At 42.1% G+C, this 17,837-nt stretch overlaps 1 protein-coding gene across 3 annotated transcripts in view; it reads right to left on the bottom strand.

The window, feature by feature from the left end:
• Nucleotides 1-1,046: 1,046 nt before the first annotated feature.
• The window catches only part of CCAR1 (cell division cycle and apoptosis regulator 1), an 86,145-nt gene continuing 69,354 nt past the window's right edge, over nucleotides 1,047-17,837 (bottom strand). For all 3 annotated transcript variants that reach the window (XM_088476050.1, XM_088476066.1, XM_088476058.1), the window contains exons 18-25: nucleotides 16,360-16,587; nucleotides 15,671-15,779; nucleotides 14,099-14,193; nucleotides 7,454-7,600; nucleotides 6,231-6,351; nucleotides 5,900-6,085; nucleotides 4,249-4,454; nucleotides 1,047-1,862 (exon numbers count right to left, since the gene is read on the bottom strand). In XM_088476050.1, coding sequence (XP_088332176.1) covers nucleotides 1,809-1,862; nucleotides 4,249-4,454; nucleotides 5,900-6,085; nucleotides 6,231-6,351; nucleotides 7,454-7,600; nucleotides 14,099-14,193; nucleotides 15,671-15,779; nucleotides 16,360-16,587 — 1,146 coding nt within the window. In that variant the 3' untranslated portion in view covers nucleotides 1,047-1,808. The remainder of the gene's footprint in view (nucleotides 1,863-4,248; nucleotides 4,455-5,899; nucleotides 6,086-6,230; nucleotides 6,352-7,453; nucleotides 7,601-14,098; nucleotides 14,194-15,670; nucleotides 15,780-16,359; nucleotides 16,588-17,837) is intronic.

Below are 17,837 nucleotides of genomic sequence, written 5' to 3'. Positions count from 1 at the left end.
CTTATAGGATAAGATTGAGATGTCCAATCTGGTTGGTTGGAATGAAAACCTGGTAATATATGGGAGCAAATGACAATCGACCATTTGCTCACAAACACTGGATAATAGCCAGAAATGGTTGTTCAGACAAATTGTTCAATTGGTTAAATTTGTGTGTTTTAGCCAATTTTTCTTTGTCCTTTTTTCATTGTCTAAAACCATATGATTGACTGTCAGTTGCTCCTATACATTACCAGGTTTTCATTACAACCAGCCAGATTGGATAGATATCTGACAGAAAATTATATAGGGGATGCCCATCTTAAGTAATAAAATCTCAGTAAGATTATTTAGAACCAGTCCTTGCACTCTCACTGAACCATGTAAATGGGATGGTTGTTCCCATCTTCTAAGCCTTACAAAGACATGTCATATAGCCATAATACAAATGAAAGCACACTCCCAATGAGAATGTAATCTGTAATGAGTCAGTCAGTAGGATTTAGCCGATACGGACGACTGTCACCCTCATTAGTGTGCATTTGGTTTCCTGGGGTGTGCCTGTGTCCAGGTCCGTTACCCAATATGTAAGTGTAAGATGCAACTGAATCTGCATATGGATGCAAGCAGAAATCTTCCTTTATGTGCATGCACAGTATGGAAAGTGTGTATTACACCTTTACCTCTCCTACCTGTTAGAGGACTCCAGACAAAAACAGGTGGGGAAGGAGTCCAAATAAACAACCATGCACCTTATACCAGATACTGCAGAGGAAAGAATTGGATATATCCTCATCTGTCTCCTGGGCCTACCTGCTGCACCTTATGGCCTGTGAGTTCAACAGTAAAGACTCATGGCTGAGAGATCAGATCAGCCCTGATAACTGTGGAATACATTCACCCAACAGAAAAGACCAACTATACTGGGGACAATCTCCAGTCCTAACCTGCTCACATCAGAGAGGGGAGGCCCTTCAAATTCTATGTCTGTGTGGGGAGCAGTGACACCTACAGGCAAACACCAGACAATGCACTGACAGGTAGGGCTGAAAGAGAAGATCCAAATCTGTATCATACAGAGCAAAGTCTTTGCAGTTGTTTATTACAGTGAACAATATTAAACAGAGATTGTGGGATTCCTGACAGGTCATAGTCCTATTGTAATTCCAAATAGAGCTTCAATAGTGAAGGGGAAGACGACTTAATGGAAACCAGACATGCATCAAACCACATTATCTATCTGCCATTTTATTATTTTATGCTGGCCTTTTATTTAAACAATAAATATTGAATACTTATTTTTATTTGTACACAAAAGTCTAAATGGATAAACAAGGTAACTTTCTATCATCAGTAATCTGAATGTTACATTTATATAAATTTGTGATTTGGCCACAATTGTATTGCTTGGTACATACAATCTAGGTTCTATAGGGAATATACACAGCTAACTGATAGAAATTATGCGCATTAAAAGCCAGGCTAAAAATAATGTGACATTGTTTTAATCTTAAGATTTATTTTTTTTAATATATACATAAAAAAGGAAGGGATTAACAAAAGAAAAATATATAGGAGGATGAATTTATTTCACAATCTATTATTTTTCCTTAAATTGCCATCATTTAATTTATTCAAAAATGTGTACTCTGCTTTGCTCTGTCAGTTACAGGCAGTCAAATGTGAGGGCAGTGCACTCATTCATAAAACTATATACAGCTCTTCACCATTAAATATCAATTAAAACTACATACCGCTGCTTTGTACTCCAATAACATCATGATTTGCATTACATTATTTAACATTCTTCTTCTCTTTCCAGAACAGCATCAAAAGCTGGATCCATTCTCTTTTGCCTTGTGATCCTCAGATGTTGATGGGTTCTGTTAACATATTAGAAACATTTAGCATCTGGACATCTGGCTGACATTTAACGGCACAGTACCTTTTCAGGAGTACGACGACAGTTCATATTGTTACATAAAATACACCTCTATATGGCCTTTAGTTGTTTTATACACCTTTTTAGGCGATGAAAGGGACTAAAAATGAGCTCATTAGGTCTTTGGGGAGGGGTAATCTGCAAAAATTTACATTTATTTATCAAACACACTGCAGTAAATGAAACATTACAATAATGTTTGACACAGGTACATTGCTGTTACAACTGTATCACATTTCCCGTACATTGTATGGGGAATCATAGGGCGGGATGTACTAAAGTGAAAAATGCTGTAAAACCTCCAAAAATGCAGTTTTCGGGGGTTTTACTACATTTTCTGTATGTACTAAGCACCGGAATGCATCGCGGTGGGTAACACCATCTTTAAGTGGTGATACCCAATGGAAGCCTATTGTCTTCTATTCCGGACACTCCCCGAGAGGGATCCAATGGGATCCCTCCCATCTCCCCCTGCGTCCTTCTGCGCATGTGCAGAAGCACGCCAGATGGACTTCTGGGTGTTAAACCTGGAAGTCCCTCTATCCTCGGGCATTACAAAGGACAACTCTTAACGGAAGAGCCATCCTTTGTGATTTTCATCGCATTTCTAAGTACATACTGCGGCAATCAACCACTGTATATACCGCACCACAGATGCCATGCTTAGTACATCCGGCCCATACACACAAAGCACCAGGATGAGAAACACACTGATCATAGTACAGCAGGCATTCTTTTGGGACTCATACACAGGTCTGCATGCTGTCCAGGATGGGTTTCCATTATTGTTTCTGCTTATAAAACTATTATGTGCTGCCATGCGTCATTTAGTATTCATCTAATATTTTGTAGAAGTTCCTACTAGTTATTTTCAAGTAATAGGATATTTGTACTAACGGTGTATCTTTGTTTCTCAGTCCGTTGTGGACACTGCTTTCTATACCCTAATGTAGTCAGATGCAGGAGCTTGGACACTTTAAAAGTCTAGGCTCCTCCCCCCTTTATACACCTATAAGCTGCGTACACACTGGACGATTAAAATGCTCGATATGAAAGATATCGATCATATAGTTATTGTTCATACAGTGCATTTTTTGCTCCCTTCCAACCCACCAACGACCTTCGATGCATGGGCACATATGGATGATAATGATATCATCCATCGCACGTGCATGCAGGCCAACCTGGTTGATATCGATCAGGTTACTCGCAATCGCTGATTGCGGGTCTTTGGTGGGTTGATGGTGTGCTGGATGAACGATAACGATCATCCAGCACTTGGGGAAGGTGCAGGACGATCAGTCAGCGATATCGTTATCGCCAACTGATCGTTCCGTGTGTATGCACCAATAGGCTGTGAGTATTTTCCTAACAAAGCCCCGAGGACAGAACCAGGAGTACAGTATGAGAGGAAGGAGAGAATCCTAACAAGGATAACAGCGAAACAAAGAGCGTAAAAGGAGGACATTCATGTCTCCTAACGGACTATGAGAAAAGTCACATGTGTAAAAATAAAATCTGGGACATTTTAAAGCTGTACCTATGGTAGTACAGCATCAGAAATTTGCAAGAAATAGAGTTTTAGACTATTCTGCACAAACAGCAGTAACCTGTTCGCTGGCAATGATCGATATTTCTTGGCCAAAACAGTCTGAATCTTGAGTGAAAAAACCTTTGCTCTAAGGATCATGGCTTCAACAGTCATGACGTTAAAATCAGCCGAGGTAAATTGGTGATGAGATTGGGTCTTGGTGGCAGGAGCCACACTTAGAATGTCTGTGTACAAGACCTGAGCAAGTTCAGCGCCACTACAATCACCTGGATGGACAGCTTGCTCCTCATGAAAATTGATGGTCAGAGGGCTGTGAAGCTGAATGCCTAGCTGCCCAAGCCTGTTTAACATCCAGCAGCCCTCCACATAGAGCGCAGAATGGAGGTCTGACTTCTTCCTCTCCATTAAGGGGGGGGGGGGGGAGGGAGGGGAATCAGCTTCCTGCTACTGTGTAATCTGTCAAAAGTGTGGCCTCGTGTGGAAGGTCTGGAGTGGGTATCTTTTATGTTTTGTTTTTTTCCAACATTGTCCAGAACAATAGCCCCATCCATATTCCCCCGCTACTGAAGGAGAAGAACTGCTAGCAGATATACACCTACAGGCTGCAAAGCCAAAGTAACCACAATTTAAAAAGGCAGGAAATCATTGGTTCATTCCATATTTTATAAGAAAAGTACATGCATGTCATTTAATAACAAACACAACCGTTCTTCCCTATAGCAGGATCGTAGCATGTGCAGTATATGGAAGGGGTACTTTGAAGCATTCAACTTACTCTATTTAAGACACCTTGGATACCCTCCATGGTTGAAGACAGTTCTTTGATGGTTTTAGTCAGCTGGTCCTCATACTGGCAGTTTGTGTCTTCCATGGCTTTCAAGCTCTCCCGTAGGTGGCTGAGATCACTTTTTGCTACTTTCAACTCTCCAGACACACTTTTATGAGAGTTTTCTAACTGGGAAATTGCCTTTTCGTCTTCCTCTGATGGAAATTAAATAAAACAAGAAAGACTGGGATCAAAGTGTAGGATACACAGTCTTTGCTTCACAGACTGACGTACGAGTCATCCACACAAAGTATGTCAGAAACCCATCAATCTTTTAAGTTAGTACATTCCAAAATTAGACATTGTATAAGTAGCTGTGTGACAGCCAATTCAAATGGATGCATTCCCATGGTAACCATAAAAGCCATTCACATCACTGCTTGGTATGACCGTATGGCACACACTTGTTGGATGTTCATATTCTACAGAAGCAAAAATGGAAATCTGGAGCAACCCATAGCACACAATTAGGTGTAATGGATCATAATTAATATTAGTCCTGAATCATTTTTGTCTCTCTCTACAGGAAAATTTAATTCTGTACAATCTACACTACAATTCATACTTTTCTTAAAATGAAGTTTAAAATAAAAAATCCAGAGACTGTCAGAAACAAAGCTAACATGTGGGAAAACAAACTCATGAAAGTTAAAATCAAATACACGTGTAATGCTGGATACACACTAGGTGATATGTCGTCCGATCCCGCAGATTGGAGTGACATATTGGGTACATAGTCTAGTGTGTACCCATGATAAGTGTGCTCCTGTGAGTCGTTAGCAGCATTGTCTGTCAGCCCTGCAGTCGCTAACGATGTCATGTTGCAGAATGTAGCATGAAACGTCATTTACCCCCCATCGGACCCGGCATCAGCAAGTGTGTATGCACTTGACACATGCCGGGTCCCATCGCCGGTGATGTGGTGCTGTTATACACACTGTCTAATGTGTACCCCCAGCTTTAGAGTAAACTGATTGCACACGCTGAGGCACATTTTAAATACACACCTTGCAGAAAAAACAAAACAAAAAAAAAACACACAGATTCCCATTTTGGTCAGAGCGACAAACTAGAAGGTGGGGGGACTTGTGTAACTCCATCCCCTCCTCCATTTGAACCCAACAGCACCGTAGGGTTTAGTGAGACCATCAAGACAGAGAAGATCTGTTGGTACTGCTACATAACCATTCCTCTGTCATAAATGGACTTACAGGATCTAGTGTAATCTTAGTTTAACTCTCCTGTTATTGTACAGGTGTCCTCATACACTATTGCCGCAGTTGCTCCAAACTGCCCCCGTCTCAATGCTGTAGGTTCCGTGGGACTAGGCTTGAGGCAAGCATCTTTTTCGCTCGAATGTGTGTCTTAGTCACAATTCCATGTGACAAAGACTGCACTGATTCATTTGTATACACAGATATACAAGTGTCGCTACAATGCATTGGCCGCAGCTTTTTATTTCCACACTGTTCGAAGCGTTTTTGTTGCAACGAGTTGTGACTAAACGCACATTCAAGCAAAAAAGACACTACACACACGCCTCATGACATATTGAGGCTAGGTGCATGAGAGCGTATCTGTATATAAATTCCTCATTTACCTGTTTTGGATTGAAGAGCCTGTAATCTTTGTTCTAACTCTGTCCTCGCCTTTTCACTTTTTTCTAGTTTCTGAAGAAGACTTCCAATATCCACCATTGCACCATTATACACGATAAGACCACCTTTTTCTTCCAAAGAGGACACTCCAGATCTTGTAGCTTTAGGTGGCAAAAGCAAGCAGTTTCCTGGGAAGGGAGGGATGTTTTAAAGTAGACCAAATAAAACAATACATTCTTATTAATATAAATGGTAGGTGGTTAATTTACATAGGCTGCTAAGCAAAAACAAGAAAACCGAGGGTTCCCACTACATGAATAAGATGACAGGTACCTAGAATGTCTTCATTGAAAGACTCGGACTCTTCGTGACTTCCATCGTCTGTGCAAGTGTCCGTCAATTTACGGTAAAAACAAGATTCCTTTAGCAGAACTTTAGTGAACAGTTTCTTCACCTACAACGAAAATTGTTAGCTTGATGGAATTGGCCAATTATGTAAGAACAGCAGACCCTACACTGCAGTGCTGTTGGTGCTCCTCTTGGCCAGAACTAGATATTTTAGGGATTGAGTGCTAGATTTCCTATAGTCCGTATCCTTCCACATAACATTATTTTGGAATACCAATGTGATACACCCCTGCAAACAATCTATGAGGGGGGGGGGGGGAGGGTAGGGGGGGTTGGCTGTGGATTTTGACACAATATGCCGCTGCAAAATGGTGCATCGCAAGTTTTCCCTCACACCCCATAAAGGTGTGAGGGAAAACTTGCTATGTCTGCACTAGCGCTGATGCCAGTAATGAGCACAGCCGGGCAACACATTGTGCCGAATTCAACTCCCCCCACACCAAGTGTCACTAAAAATAATGTCTAAGTACTGTTCAATGACTCAGTAGGCAGAACAATTATTGTCCCTTATTAGGAAGGAAGGAGAAGATGTCAGTAATCCACCAGTGAGTCTAATTATGCCCATTTAGGAAAAGTCAAGTTGATTCACTATTTTTGAAACTTGCTTGCGAAACCTCATGGAGTTGTCAGAAATAAATGAAAAGGTCACAATTACACTCCTCCAGCACTAAGCTAGGATCTAAGGATATATTACATATAATTTCCCCACCCTGGGCAGTATATGGTACTTGGTGCTGTGGGAACCTGGGAGTTACTACCTACCCACCACCTCCATTGGGTGTAACAATGTACATTTCCCAGATTACTGTCTAGTTGTACATTCCTGGACTACAGTGGATAAGAAATGTATTATTGAGAGCTTCAAATCAAGACATTTTATCTCTAATTGGAGGACTACTGTTGAATATCAGGGCACGGGCTAAATAAGGGTTGGAAAGTAAAAAGAAGTTGTTTAGGTTCTCTTTTCACACATTAGAGTAATCACTGCCACATCAGGGCACTCAAGACAGTTACTGAGGATTTTTAAAGGGCCAAAACTATCAAAGTACAAAGAGAGCCAGCCCGTAAAACAACATTTTACTGTGTACTCAAACAGTCCAGTAACACAAATTAAAATGACTGCAGACAAAAAAAAAAAAAGTACATACCTGAGCTCTTGAAAGATGTAGACCAAGGGTGTAAACAATTTCTTCTAAATCCTTCTCCAATAAGTAGCCACAATGGCTTTGATCAAAATATACAAATGCCATCAATAGATCCTTATTTACTGTAACCATCTGCTTCTTTTCTTTATCCTAGTAAAACAGAATAGACCGTTATTTTGAGAGCTATATAAGAAAGTGGACAAGCATAAATAAGCACATCATAGTCAAATATAGAAATTAAAAAAATATAAATCAAACAAAACCCAGAACACACAAGTATTTTCACTTACAAATTGTGAAGCACAGAACTCGGAATTATATTATTTTCTGTCCTAATAAATAGCTACTGCTTTTAGTGGCAGCTGTGGTCTAACCCCCTAGGGATCTTACAGCCAGGTATCAGTGAGCTCCAATACTTGTATATTATTGTTCTCTCATTTATTTGGTGTCGAAGTGCTGTACATAGGGGTGAAAGATATGGAGTTCAGAGAAAAAGGATTTATAAAGGTAAGACCCAAAATCCCATTGAGGGACACTGGAAACACCGGGTATGTGTGGTGCTGGAGGAGTCTGGGACACTAATATTCAAAGTTCAGCAGCACAGGCTCCTGCTCACAGATGCACCCCTTCCACTCACCCTGAAATGCCAGTTAATACTAACAATGCCCTAAGGACAGAGCGTAGGAGCAAAAGAGGCGAAGACCAAGCACACCAACAGACACACCAAAGGAATTCCTGGAACTTGGTATGTCAACAATCTAGACAACATCCCCAAGCAAAAGCCAGGAGCGAAAGGGCGGTCGTCCAGAGTGCCCCATGGAATTCAGAGGAAAGGGCTGATCAGGTAAGAACCACAAATCACATTCTCTTTCATCCATGAGGGACACTGGACACAATGACGTCCCAAAGCGGTCCACTTAAAGGAGGGAACGCTTCTGTGCGTAAGGTGTCAAATCTGTAAAACTGTAAGAAAGAGTGCACTGAAGGAGCACTTAGCAGCCCTGCAAAGTTTATCTACCGAGGCACTGCGCTGAACTGCCCATAAAGTCCCCACCGACCGAGTTGAATGGGCTGTCACCAACTGATGCAGGGAGACACGCCAAAGAGTAGACTTAACAGATGACCGCCTCAATCCACCAGGCTATTGTCTGTTTGGGAGCGCCAGAAATCCTTGGTCCGGTCAACGTAGATACGAAAATCCTGGACTACATCCAAAGAAGCAAATGATGGAGAATCCTGTGTAGTGTCCATGGGAAGATACGGAACCACAATTTCCTGGTTAATGTGGAACCAAGGGACAACCTTCTGAAGAAAACACAGCTTGGTCACCAGGACCACCCTGTCATGGAGAAAAATCAGAAAGGTGACCTGTGAGATAGGGCACTTAAGTCAAACACCTGCCTAGCTGAAGAGATGGCTAGCAGGAAAACTGTTTTCCAGGTAAGCCACCAGAGATCCACCAAGTCCAGGGATGGGGCTGAAGAGCCCGAAGGACAAGAATCAGATCCCAAGGTGCGACAGGGGGAACAAAGGAAGCTGAATGTGAAGTACCCCTGGAAAAAATTCTGTACCACAGGGATCAATTTTCCTCTGAAAATAAACAGAGGGCCGGGACTTGTACCTTAAGGGAGGACCACAGCATCAGAGAAATCCCTGGTCTTCAGGAGGGCTGTTTCAACAGCCATCCCCTCAAAGCCAGGTGGGGGAAATCCAGATGCAGAAACAGTCCTTGAGACCCTAGATCTGGCCTTAGTGGAAGACGGCGAAGAGCCACTGGCATCTGCCAGAGGTCCGCATACCACGCCCTATAGCATGGATATTGGAGCAAAGAGATACGGTAGTGAAAATCATCACGTGACAGATAATGTGTCCACCTGAAATGCCCCCAGATCTTTCATCTGAGAGGAATACCTGGGCAGCTTGTGATTAAGGCAAGAGGACATCATGTTTATCCTCGGACGGCCTCTTCGAGACACCAACTGCTGGAAGATATCCGGTCGGAGAGTCCACTCTCCCGCGTAAACATCCTTCTGAGTCGACAACTGGGAGGTGAACCATCAACGAAGCTGGGCTAAACTTTTCTTCTGCCCACAGCAGAATAATTTTTCGCATGGCTCACGGACGTTTGGTGCTGCCTTGATGGTTTATGTAGGCGAACACCGTGGCATTGTTAAACTGGAATTTGACCAGGTAACCCTGGAGCAGAGGTCAAGTCTTTAGATTGCACATAGCTTGAGAACATTGATGGACAACTGAGATTCCTGTTCCGTCCATCAACCCTGAAAGGTTTTGGTAAGAAATGCTCCCCAACGCCTCAGACTCGCATCTGTGGTAAGCATCACCCAATACTGAATCTGGAAGGGGCAAAAGAAGTCTGAAGCCACCACAGCAGTGAATGTTGTTTCCTGAGATAATAACATCTGGAAGTGTATATGAGCATGCAAACGGTCTCACTTGGAGATGAGCTCTACCTGAAAGGTCCTGAAGAGGAACTATGAAAACTCCACGTTGAAAGTGGAGACTAACTTGCCTAGAACCATCATGCACAGGTGGATAGAAACCTTGTGCAGATAGAGGAGCGACAGGACCAAAGCCTACAGGGAGACAATGTTGTAAAAAAAAAAAAAAAAAAGACATAATGGGACCGGGTGTCCAACCGGGCCCCCAAGTGAAGCATCTGTAGTGAAAACACTAAACTGGATTTTCATCAATTCAGGATCCAACTATGTGACTGAAGGACCTGCACCACCAGTTGAAGGTGTGTTAACGGAGTCACTTCACTGAGCCGCAATGAGCAGACCATCTAGGTAAGGGAGTATTCTGACTCTCTACAGCCACAGCATGTCTGCTGTCACCGTGTAGATTCTAGGGGCTGTCGACAGGCAGAAGGGCAGGGCCAAAAAATTGGTAATGATCCCACATGATGGCAAAGGACATGAAGTGCTGATAATCTTCTCATATTTGGATATGTAAGTGTGCATCACTGACATCAGGAAATCCCCCGATTCCAAAGAATGCATAAATAACCTGAGGGTTTACATCTTAATTTGGGTGGGGCGGAAGAAGCAGTCTGGTTTCTGAACGAAGAAGAGGCTGGAGTTATTACCAGTTCCTTTCTGGTGAGACAAGCAATGAGCCTGGAGGCCAGGAGGGACATGACAGAGTCTTGAAGGGCTCCGGGCTTTACTGGGTCGAGAGGGAGGCATGTTGTGAAGAACTGGATTGGAGGAAGCACCTGAAAGTCAAAAACATACCCACTAGTTACAATGCCTCACAGGAGTCTGCAGTTGTCCACATACAGATTGTTTATATGATTGCTTGGGAGCCAGCCTACGTGCTGACCAGGTTGGCCTGCCTTTGGCTTTACCTCCTTTGGACTCGGACCCATAGCTCTGAAAGTCTAGGTCTACCTTGTGGAGTGAAAGGACCGAAAAGGAAGCCACCTTGATCTTAAGCACTGACAAATGGAGGAAGGCTGACTAGGAGGCAGCCACTGTGGCAATCATTTTGTCCAGTTTGGGAACAAAAACTACCTTAAAATTAAATTGAAAGGATTCAGTGGCCTTCCTCGAAGCCCTATCATCTGCGTACCCAGATAGCTCACCGAGCTGCAATAGCAGAGGTCGAAACATATGCAGCTAGGATGCAAGAGTCAATACCGGCTTCGCTCAAGTAGCAGCAAGCCCAATGTTATCCACAACCGATAACAAATCAGAGCGGTTAACACCAGATCTAAGGCCAACCTCAAAAGGAATCTGCCCACCTCTCTAAGGCTTTAGTCACACTAAGACAAAAGCTGGACGGAGAGCCATACCCTACTGAAGAGAAAATGGGTAAAGCTTTTTCTCAAATCTGTCTGTAGCGTCCTTAAGAGAAGGCACATTAGGAAGAGGGAGAGTTGGCAATGGGAGCGTCCAAGGGGACTCCAATATGGCGCTGTCAGAAGGATGAGGTGGATAAAAAGCTAACATGTGCTTAGAAACCTTGAATCATTGTCCAGATGTCACCGGGTATCTGCAAAAAGATCCTCCAACTGCAAGTTCTAAAACCTCTCACTTTAGTAAATATCCCCCTAACACTTTCCAGCCAAGGACACTAAAAGTGGCCAGTGTAGAAAATACTAAATTAGTATATATGAAAAACCCACAAGATATATACAAGAGGTTTATAAAGGCTGAAAGCCTACATATAGTCTGATCACCAAAGAATTACACAGAAGGATTTTTTTTTTTCTTAACCAGAAAAAGTTGGCAGACTATATACACTGAATAATATATATATATATATATATATATATATATATATATATATATATATATACGATTAAAAAGACATGCGTCTGATAGTGTAGTAGTTTAAATTGTGATATATAAAAGGTGCTCAAGTCAATTGTGCGTTCCAAAAGTAAATTCTTTAACGCTTATCTGAATTCCCATTGAAGAGTTCCTCGCTGGATGAAGCAGCAACTGGAGCTCGTCAGCTGAAAAACCTTTAGAAGGGCTCACAGAGGCCCATAAGAAAAGACAGTAATATAGTGTAGTACTTCTTCCACACAAGTATTATGAAAGTGGACAATATGGCTGCGTATCAGATATTGCTGAAATTACAGCATGTAGTGATCTATTCCTGGATGTTCCTGCAGTGTCCCTCTAGTAATACATATCCATGTACATCATAGGCAGACAGCGGGCTTCAAACTAAATAGAGATGATCCCCCATCAGTATATTCAAAGCTTTTTATTGGATACAATAACAGGGTATAGGGAAACATAGAAAATAAAATAAAAATGAAAATGCTTATCTTATTAAGACTTGATGAAGATCTTGTAGGTAGCAGCAGTCCGCACAGTGGTCAGCGGGACCACTAGAATTTACTTTTGGTACGCACAATTAACTTCAGCACCTTTATATCACAATTTAAACTACTACACTAGTAGGCGCATGTCTTTTTAATCTTTATCAACAGAATCACCCTATCCGCAAGCCAAAAACGGGACTTTCTAAAAAAACTGCTGCCGCGGGCATTTTTCCGGTGACCTGCGCAGATGCTATAGACTCGATAGAGTATCAGTGCAGCGCTGCGCTCAGTGCAATGCTGGCCTGAGAGGAGGGGGCCCGTGACGGACACTGCACACGGGCCCCCTCCTCTCTAGTAACGCCCCTGCAGGGGACATTCAATAGAACATTGGGGGCTGTAGATTCCAGTATCTGCTTTAACGACTGAGAAAACTGAACCAGGTCCTGAACGGAATGAGACCCGGGAAGGCTCAATGACAAGCTGAGGTGGAGTACTGGAAGGCCCCGCTGCATTGGAATCTGAAGGAGGCGGTCTGGACAGAGTTAATTGCTCTGCCAGGTACAACATTGACTGGGACAGGGTGCTATCTGCAGAGATAGAGCTCTACCTGCCAGAGATGGGGACTGCAACAGGCGGTGGGCATGAGCGCCAGATTACCAAATAGGCAGAGTAGGAACCGGCCTATAGGTCCTGCACCTTTTAGGGGCCCCATGACAACAGATAGAAAAAAATATTGATTTGATCTTGAAAGAAAAGTAAAATCAAGCTTTCTTAAATGGTTTCCAAATGAAAGATAAAATGAATCAACTCAAAGAAGCAAAAACTTTAGATTAAAACTCTATAGAGAAAATACTGTATTAATGTAATGTACCCATTAACAACTTAAAGTACATACACATCAGATTCACATTACTGTGTGTCTCTTAACTGCTCATCTTCTGTTAGCTTGTAAAAAATTTTGGTGCAACCTACAGTGTAATGTAATGGTCATCAGTATATACAGTCAGGTGCATAAATATTGGGACATTGACAGAATTTTAATATTTTGGCCTCTATTCACCACCACAATGGCTTTGAAATGAAACAAACAAGATGTGCTTTAACTGCAGACTTTCAGATTTAATTTGAGGGTAATTACATCCAAATCAGGTGAACGGTGTAGGAATTACAACGGTTTCTATATGTGCCTCCCACTTATGAAAATTCTGTCAATGTCCCAATATTTATGCACCTGACTGTAATTTGCGAGGAAGCAGTATGATATAACGCTGGACGGAATGTCGGTGGTCAGAAGACCGGCAGCAGCATCCCATTCTTCAATATCCCAACAGGGACTGTTAAGTACCCTAACCCTGCCCCGGTGGTACCAAACCCTAACCTCCAACGCAAGTGGTGCCTAACCCTAAAATTCCCGAGTGGTGCCTAACCCCATCCCCCCCTCCCCATAGCCTAAGTCTAACCCTCTCCAGGAGGGTTAGGTTCCTAATACTAACCTCCCCCCATCCCGGGCTAACGCTAGTATACCTACTTTCAGGACCACGGCTTCGGCTTCCTGACTGGTGAGCGCTGGTAAGCTGCTATAAGGGAGGAGAAGCCTAAGCTGTCTCAAAGTTAACTTTTTAGTGCCCAGACTCCTCCAGCACCAAGCTATACCCATGAGATCTCCAGTGTCCCTCATGGTTGAAAAAGAGTAACAAATGCAGTCAGTAAGGAGTTACTGTAGAACTGACCCTACATGTACTATATCTCATGGTTCCGTGTTCCCCACTGCCATGGGAGAGGAAGATTTCACAAGATACTGGACACAAGATGAACACAGCACACAAGAACAAGACGATAACAGCAGGCACCTTATCTTTGGTTAGCCACTCCTTGCTGTACTTGGTATCTCTTTTGTCTTCACGTTTATCCTTGGTACTCAAATCATCATCATCATCTTCTCGGTCTGAAATAAACATCATTGATATGTATGAAGAGATCGTGATTGTTTGTAATATTTTGTATTAATGTTTCACAAGGGGAAGAAAGAAAACTAAGATGCAATCAGAAAAATTGCATTGAAATATAATAATCTACAACAACTGTTTTAAATGGAGTTAGGCCAAGTGTGAAAGGATTATCATGCCATAACAACAGGAATCACTGATTTACAAGAGAGCAGAGGCCTAGCTCTGGTGAAGCCATCTGAAGACATTTTAACACGGAAATCTTAAATATATTAAAAGGACAAAAAACTTATTTAAGGTGTCACCTGCACTCTAAGTGGCGATATGATATATGTTTTCCTTAAAGGGACATGATCATGAAAAAACACGTTGTGATGATTTAAGGGGATGTGGTTTATGTCTCGGCAGTAGGGATACCATCGCTTAGAATGCCGATGCCGGTATCCCGACACCAGCATCCAGACGGTAAGTATTGGGGTTAGGGGGAGGGTTAGGTATCGGCTGCGGGGAAGGAGGGTTACTTACCTGCAGGTGTGGGTATCCTAACCCTGGCGGGGTGCCGGCATCTGGATCCTGAGTGCCATAATCCCATACCCAACCAGATTAAAATTTTCAACTGTAATGTTTTGATTTATACATTTCCAATGACTTTGTCTCAACACAATTTCTGACTACACCCTGCATGTAATTTGGAGTTGTGCACCTGAGATTTGTCTGTTTCTGTGCCTACAATTAGTCTCATCAGGTAGCACCTCCCATTATATATAAGTCCTACAAGTTTGTATACTGTAGTGCAATTTTGGGTTGATTTTTGGGGAGTGGACCCCCTGGATTGCTTTGGTTGGTCTGCTCCAGGGCATTGCATCATAACACATTCTTTCTTTTCTGAACAATTTTAATACTTTGTTTGTTTCATTATATTTGTATTCTCACCTTTCTATGCAGCCATAGCTGCTCTTACTTTTTGTACTTCACTTTTCTCACTATTGCAATGCCCTGGGGGTGGCTAGGCTGTGCTGATTTAGGGGTGTCCTGCGCTCTGGATTTGAACCCTAGTATGTTAGGGACCTACCCTACAGAGGTTACCTGGATATGGTGGGTAGGCCCATAACCTTGGCCATGATTATGCTAAAAACCTTTATTGATTGCAAAATTTTATTGCATTTATATATAAACAGTAATTTGGAATTTTAGTAGAAGCAGATTTCAGAAACTGTATTTGGAGTGCACTTAAGATCAGCTCGACATCTGGTGAATGGAGATCAGGGCAATGCACAACCACCTTGACGTCTGTACCCTTTTTTCATGGTAGGGTCTACAGAGACCTTTTTTTTTTTTTAAATGATACTGCACATAAGCGCTGCTACTCCATTTTTGTACGGTTTCTCTTTAGATAAAAAAAAAGTAAAATTTGAGCATTAAAGTAGGGTGTAAGTACGATAATACAAAGGCAGTAATAGGCTTGTTCAGGCTGACCTTCATAGTCACCATCATCTTCTTCTGCTCCAATAGGTTCATAATCCTCTTGGTTATCATCATCCATTTCTTCATCATCTCGGTAATCGTCCCTTTTTTTGTCCTCCCTCTATAATAAGACCATGTAAGGATAGAGTGAGGACACAATCGGCGAGCATACAAAAATCACTCTGCCAGGGCTAAAGTTTACTCAACATGAAAAAGTACTATTCACATTTAAAAGCAGCAACCCAGAAAATGTGTGACATTTTTATGATATAGTAAAATGTATATGTACGAGACGATGTATGCCTTACTGTTATCAGAAGAACATTATAAGTCACTGACTTTTTAGATGTTGAGGCCCACTGTGATTGAAACACCCAGGCATAGTGTATTAAAGGTTATTTGTTACAATATGTAACTTCATAATTTACTTGCCATTATTAACTGTAAATATTGTATACAATGGCTACACAGGAGAAAGTCCTCCAGTCCCCAAGTAATTATTGAATCCATCAATTCTACCACTCCCAGCTTCCCTGCTAAATGCCAGTCTCTAGATTAGGATACGGGGCCAAGTTAAGTTTGCATGAATGTAACGCTGTAACCCTAGTATCCCAGAGAAGGGAATAGCTACATGTGTTATAGGTATATTCATGGCGCTCCCATTAGGTGACTTACAGTGATCCATATGGTAACATACAAACCTTTCTTTCATCTCTTTCCTCCAACCTAAGTTTGTCATCTGAGGATTTTCTTCGTTTGGGTTTTGGTTCATCGTCTTCCTCATCTTTCTTTTCTTTTTTCTCTTCCTTCTTAATCATCTTTTTCTCTTTTTTCTCATCCTTTTCAGGCAGAGCTAAGAGCTCCCTGTATATGCGAACACCAAAGTCTCTCTGCAGCATTTCATTGAACAGCTCAGCAAAAAGCGACACCTGACAAAATATACACGTGACCATCACACAGGGAAGAACAGTTAGCTAGCAACTGACAATATAGCGGATTAGAAGTCTGGGCAGGTCATGTAATCAGAATGCCATTGTACACTTTGCCCTCCGCTTTGCTGAGGTCATGCTGACAGCAGAATATCTGGTTAGGCTTTGGCGCTGCCTAGAAATTTTCTGTTGTGATCAGCTTAGGTCTTTGAAATTTTATTTTGGAAAGTAATTAAATAAGATGGATGAAGCAAATGCAGAGCCCGTAAATAGTGCAGCCTTGGGTGCAGTTAGGAATAGCCTGATTTAAGGCACATGTGTGTCAGAACTCCCAAGTGCTGGGATTGAGTAGGGTTAAGCTGGCCACACATCATATACAATGTCTGGATTTTAATGTGTGTCAAGCCAGAGTCTGGTTCAAAATTAGACACACATATGTACAGCCAATCATCAAGTGAAATGTCTGGATATTAATTTTACTGCTTTAGTGCACAAAGCCAAAGGGCTCCATTAACAGCAATGACCAGTCAATTTAATTTTTCACTAAATGTATGGCCAGGAATAATTGAAGTCTGGACATAATTAATTCATATCAATATCATGTATGCACCGGTTTCTGCCTAATTTGGCTGATGCAATAACCATATTGTCACCAGATACAGGTACTTGGGAATCACTGACTGACTTATAAAGCACCTTCAGCCTCTGCAGTGCTGTACAGAGTACAGGAAAACACAACACATTTATCTTACACACTTTCACAATATATTGTAAAGTGAAACCAGGGAAGGTTTAAGAGAGGAGATAGAATTATGTTCATTGTGCAATAAATGCAATAATATTCACCCAATTTGAGTTCAGTTGTTTGGTATGGAACCAAATGTAAAATTCTCTGTACAGAAAAATAAGTTATGGTAAAACTTACCTTTGTTAACTCTTTCTTCGAAGTCCATAGGTGACCAGAAATATAGCCCATGTGAAGCCAGGTGCGTCAGGGCGGGTGCCCTGTGGACCCTATGGACTTCGAAGAAAAAGAGCTAACAAAAGGTATGTTTTACCATAACTCTAATTTTCTTCTTCAGGGTCCATAGGGCTCCACAGTGAGACCTTGGGGATGTCCCAAAGCAGTTATTCAATGGTGGGGACGCTCCTGTGCTGATAGGAGAATCCGGGGTCCAAATGAAGCATCCCGAGAGACAAATGTATCAAAGGCATAGAACCTACGAAAGGTATGGATGGACAGAGGACCA

Source organism: Taudactylus pleione, unplaced genomic scaffold (genome assembly GCF_031769625.1).
Source record: "Taudactylus pleione unplaced genomic scaffold, aTauple2 ptg000016l, whole genome shotgun sequence".
NCBI classification, from domain to species: domain Eukaryota; kingdom Metazoa; phylum Chordata; class Amphibia; order Anura; family Myobatrachidae; genus Taudactylus; species Taudactylus pleione.
The sequence above is the reverse complement of the archived record's forward strand: the minus strand, read 5'-3'. Positions and strand labels throughout refer to the sequence as shown.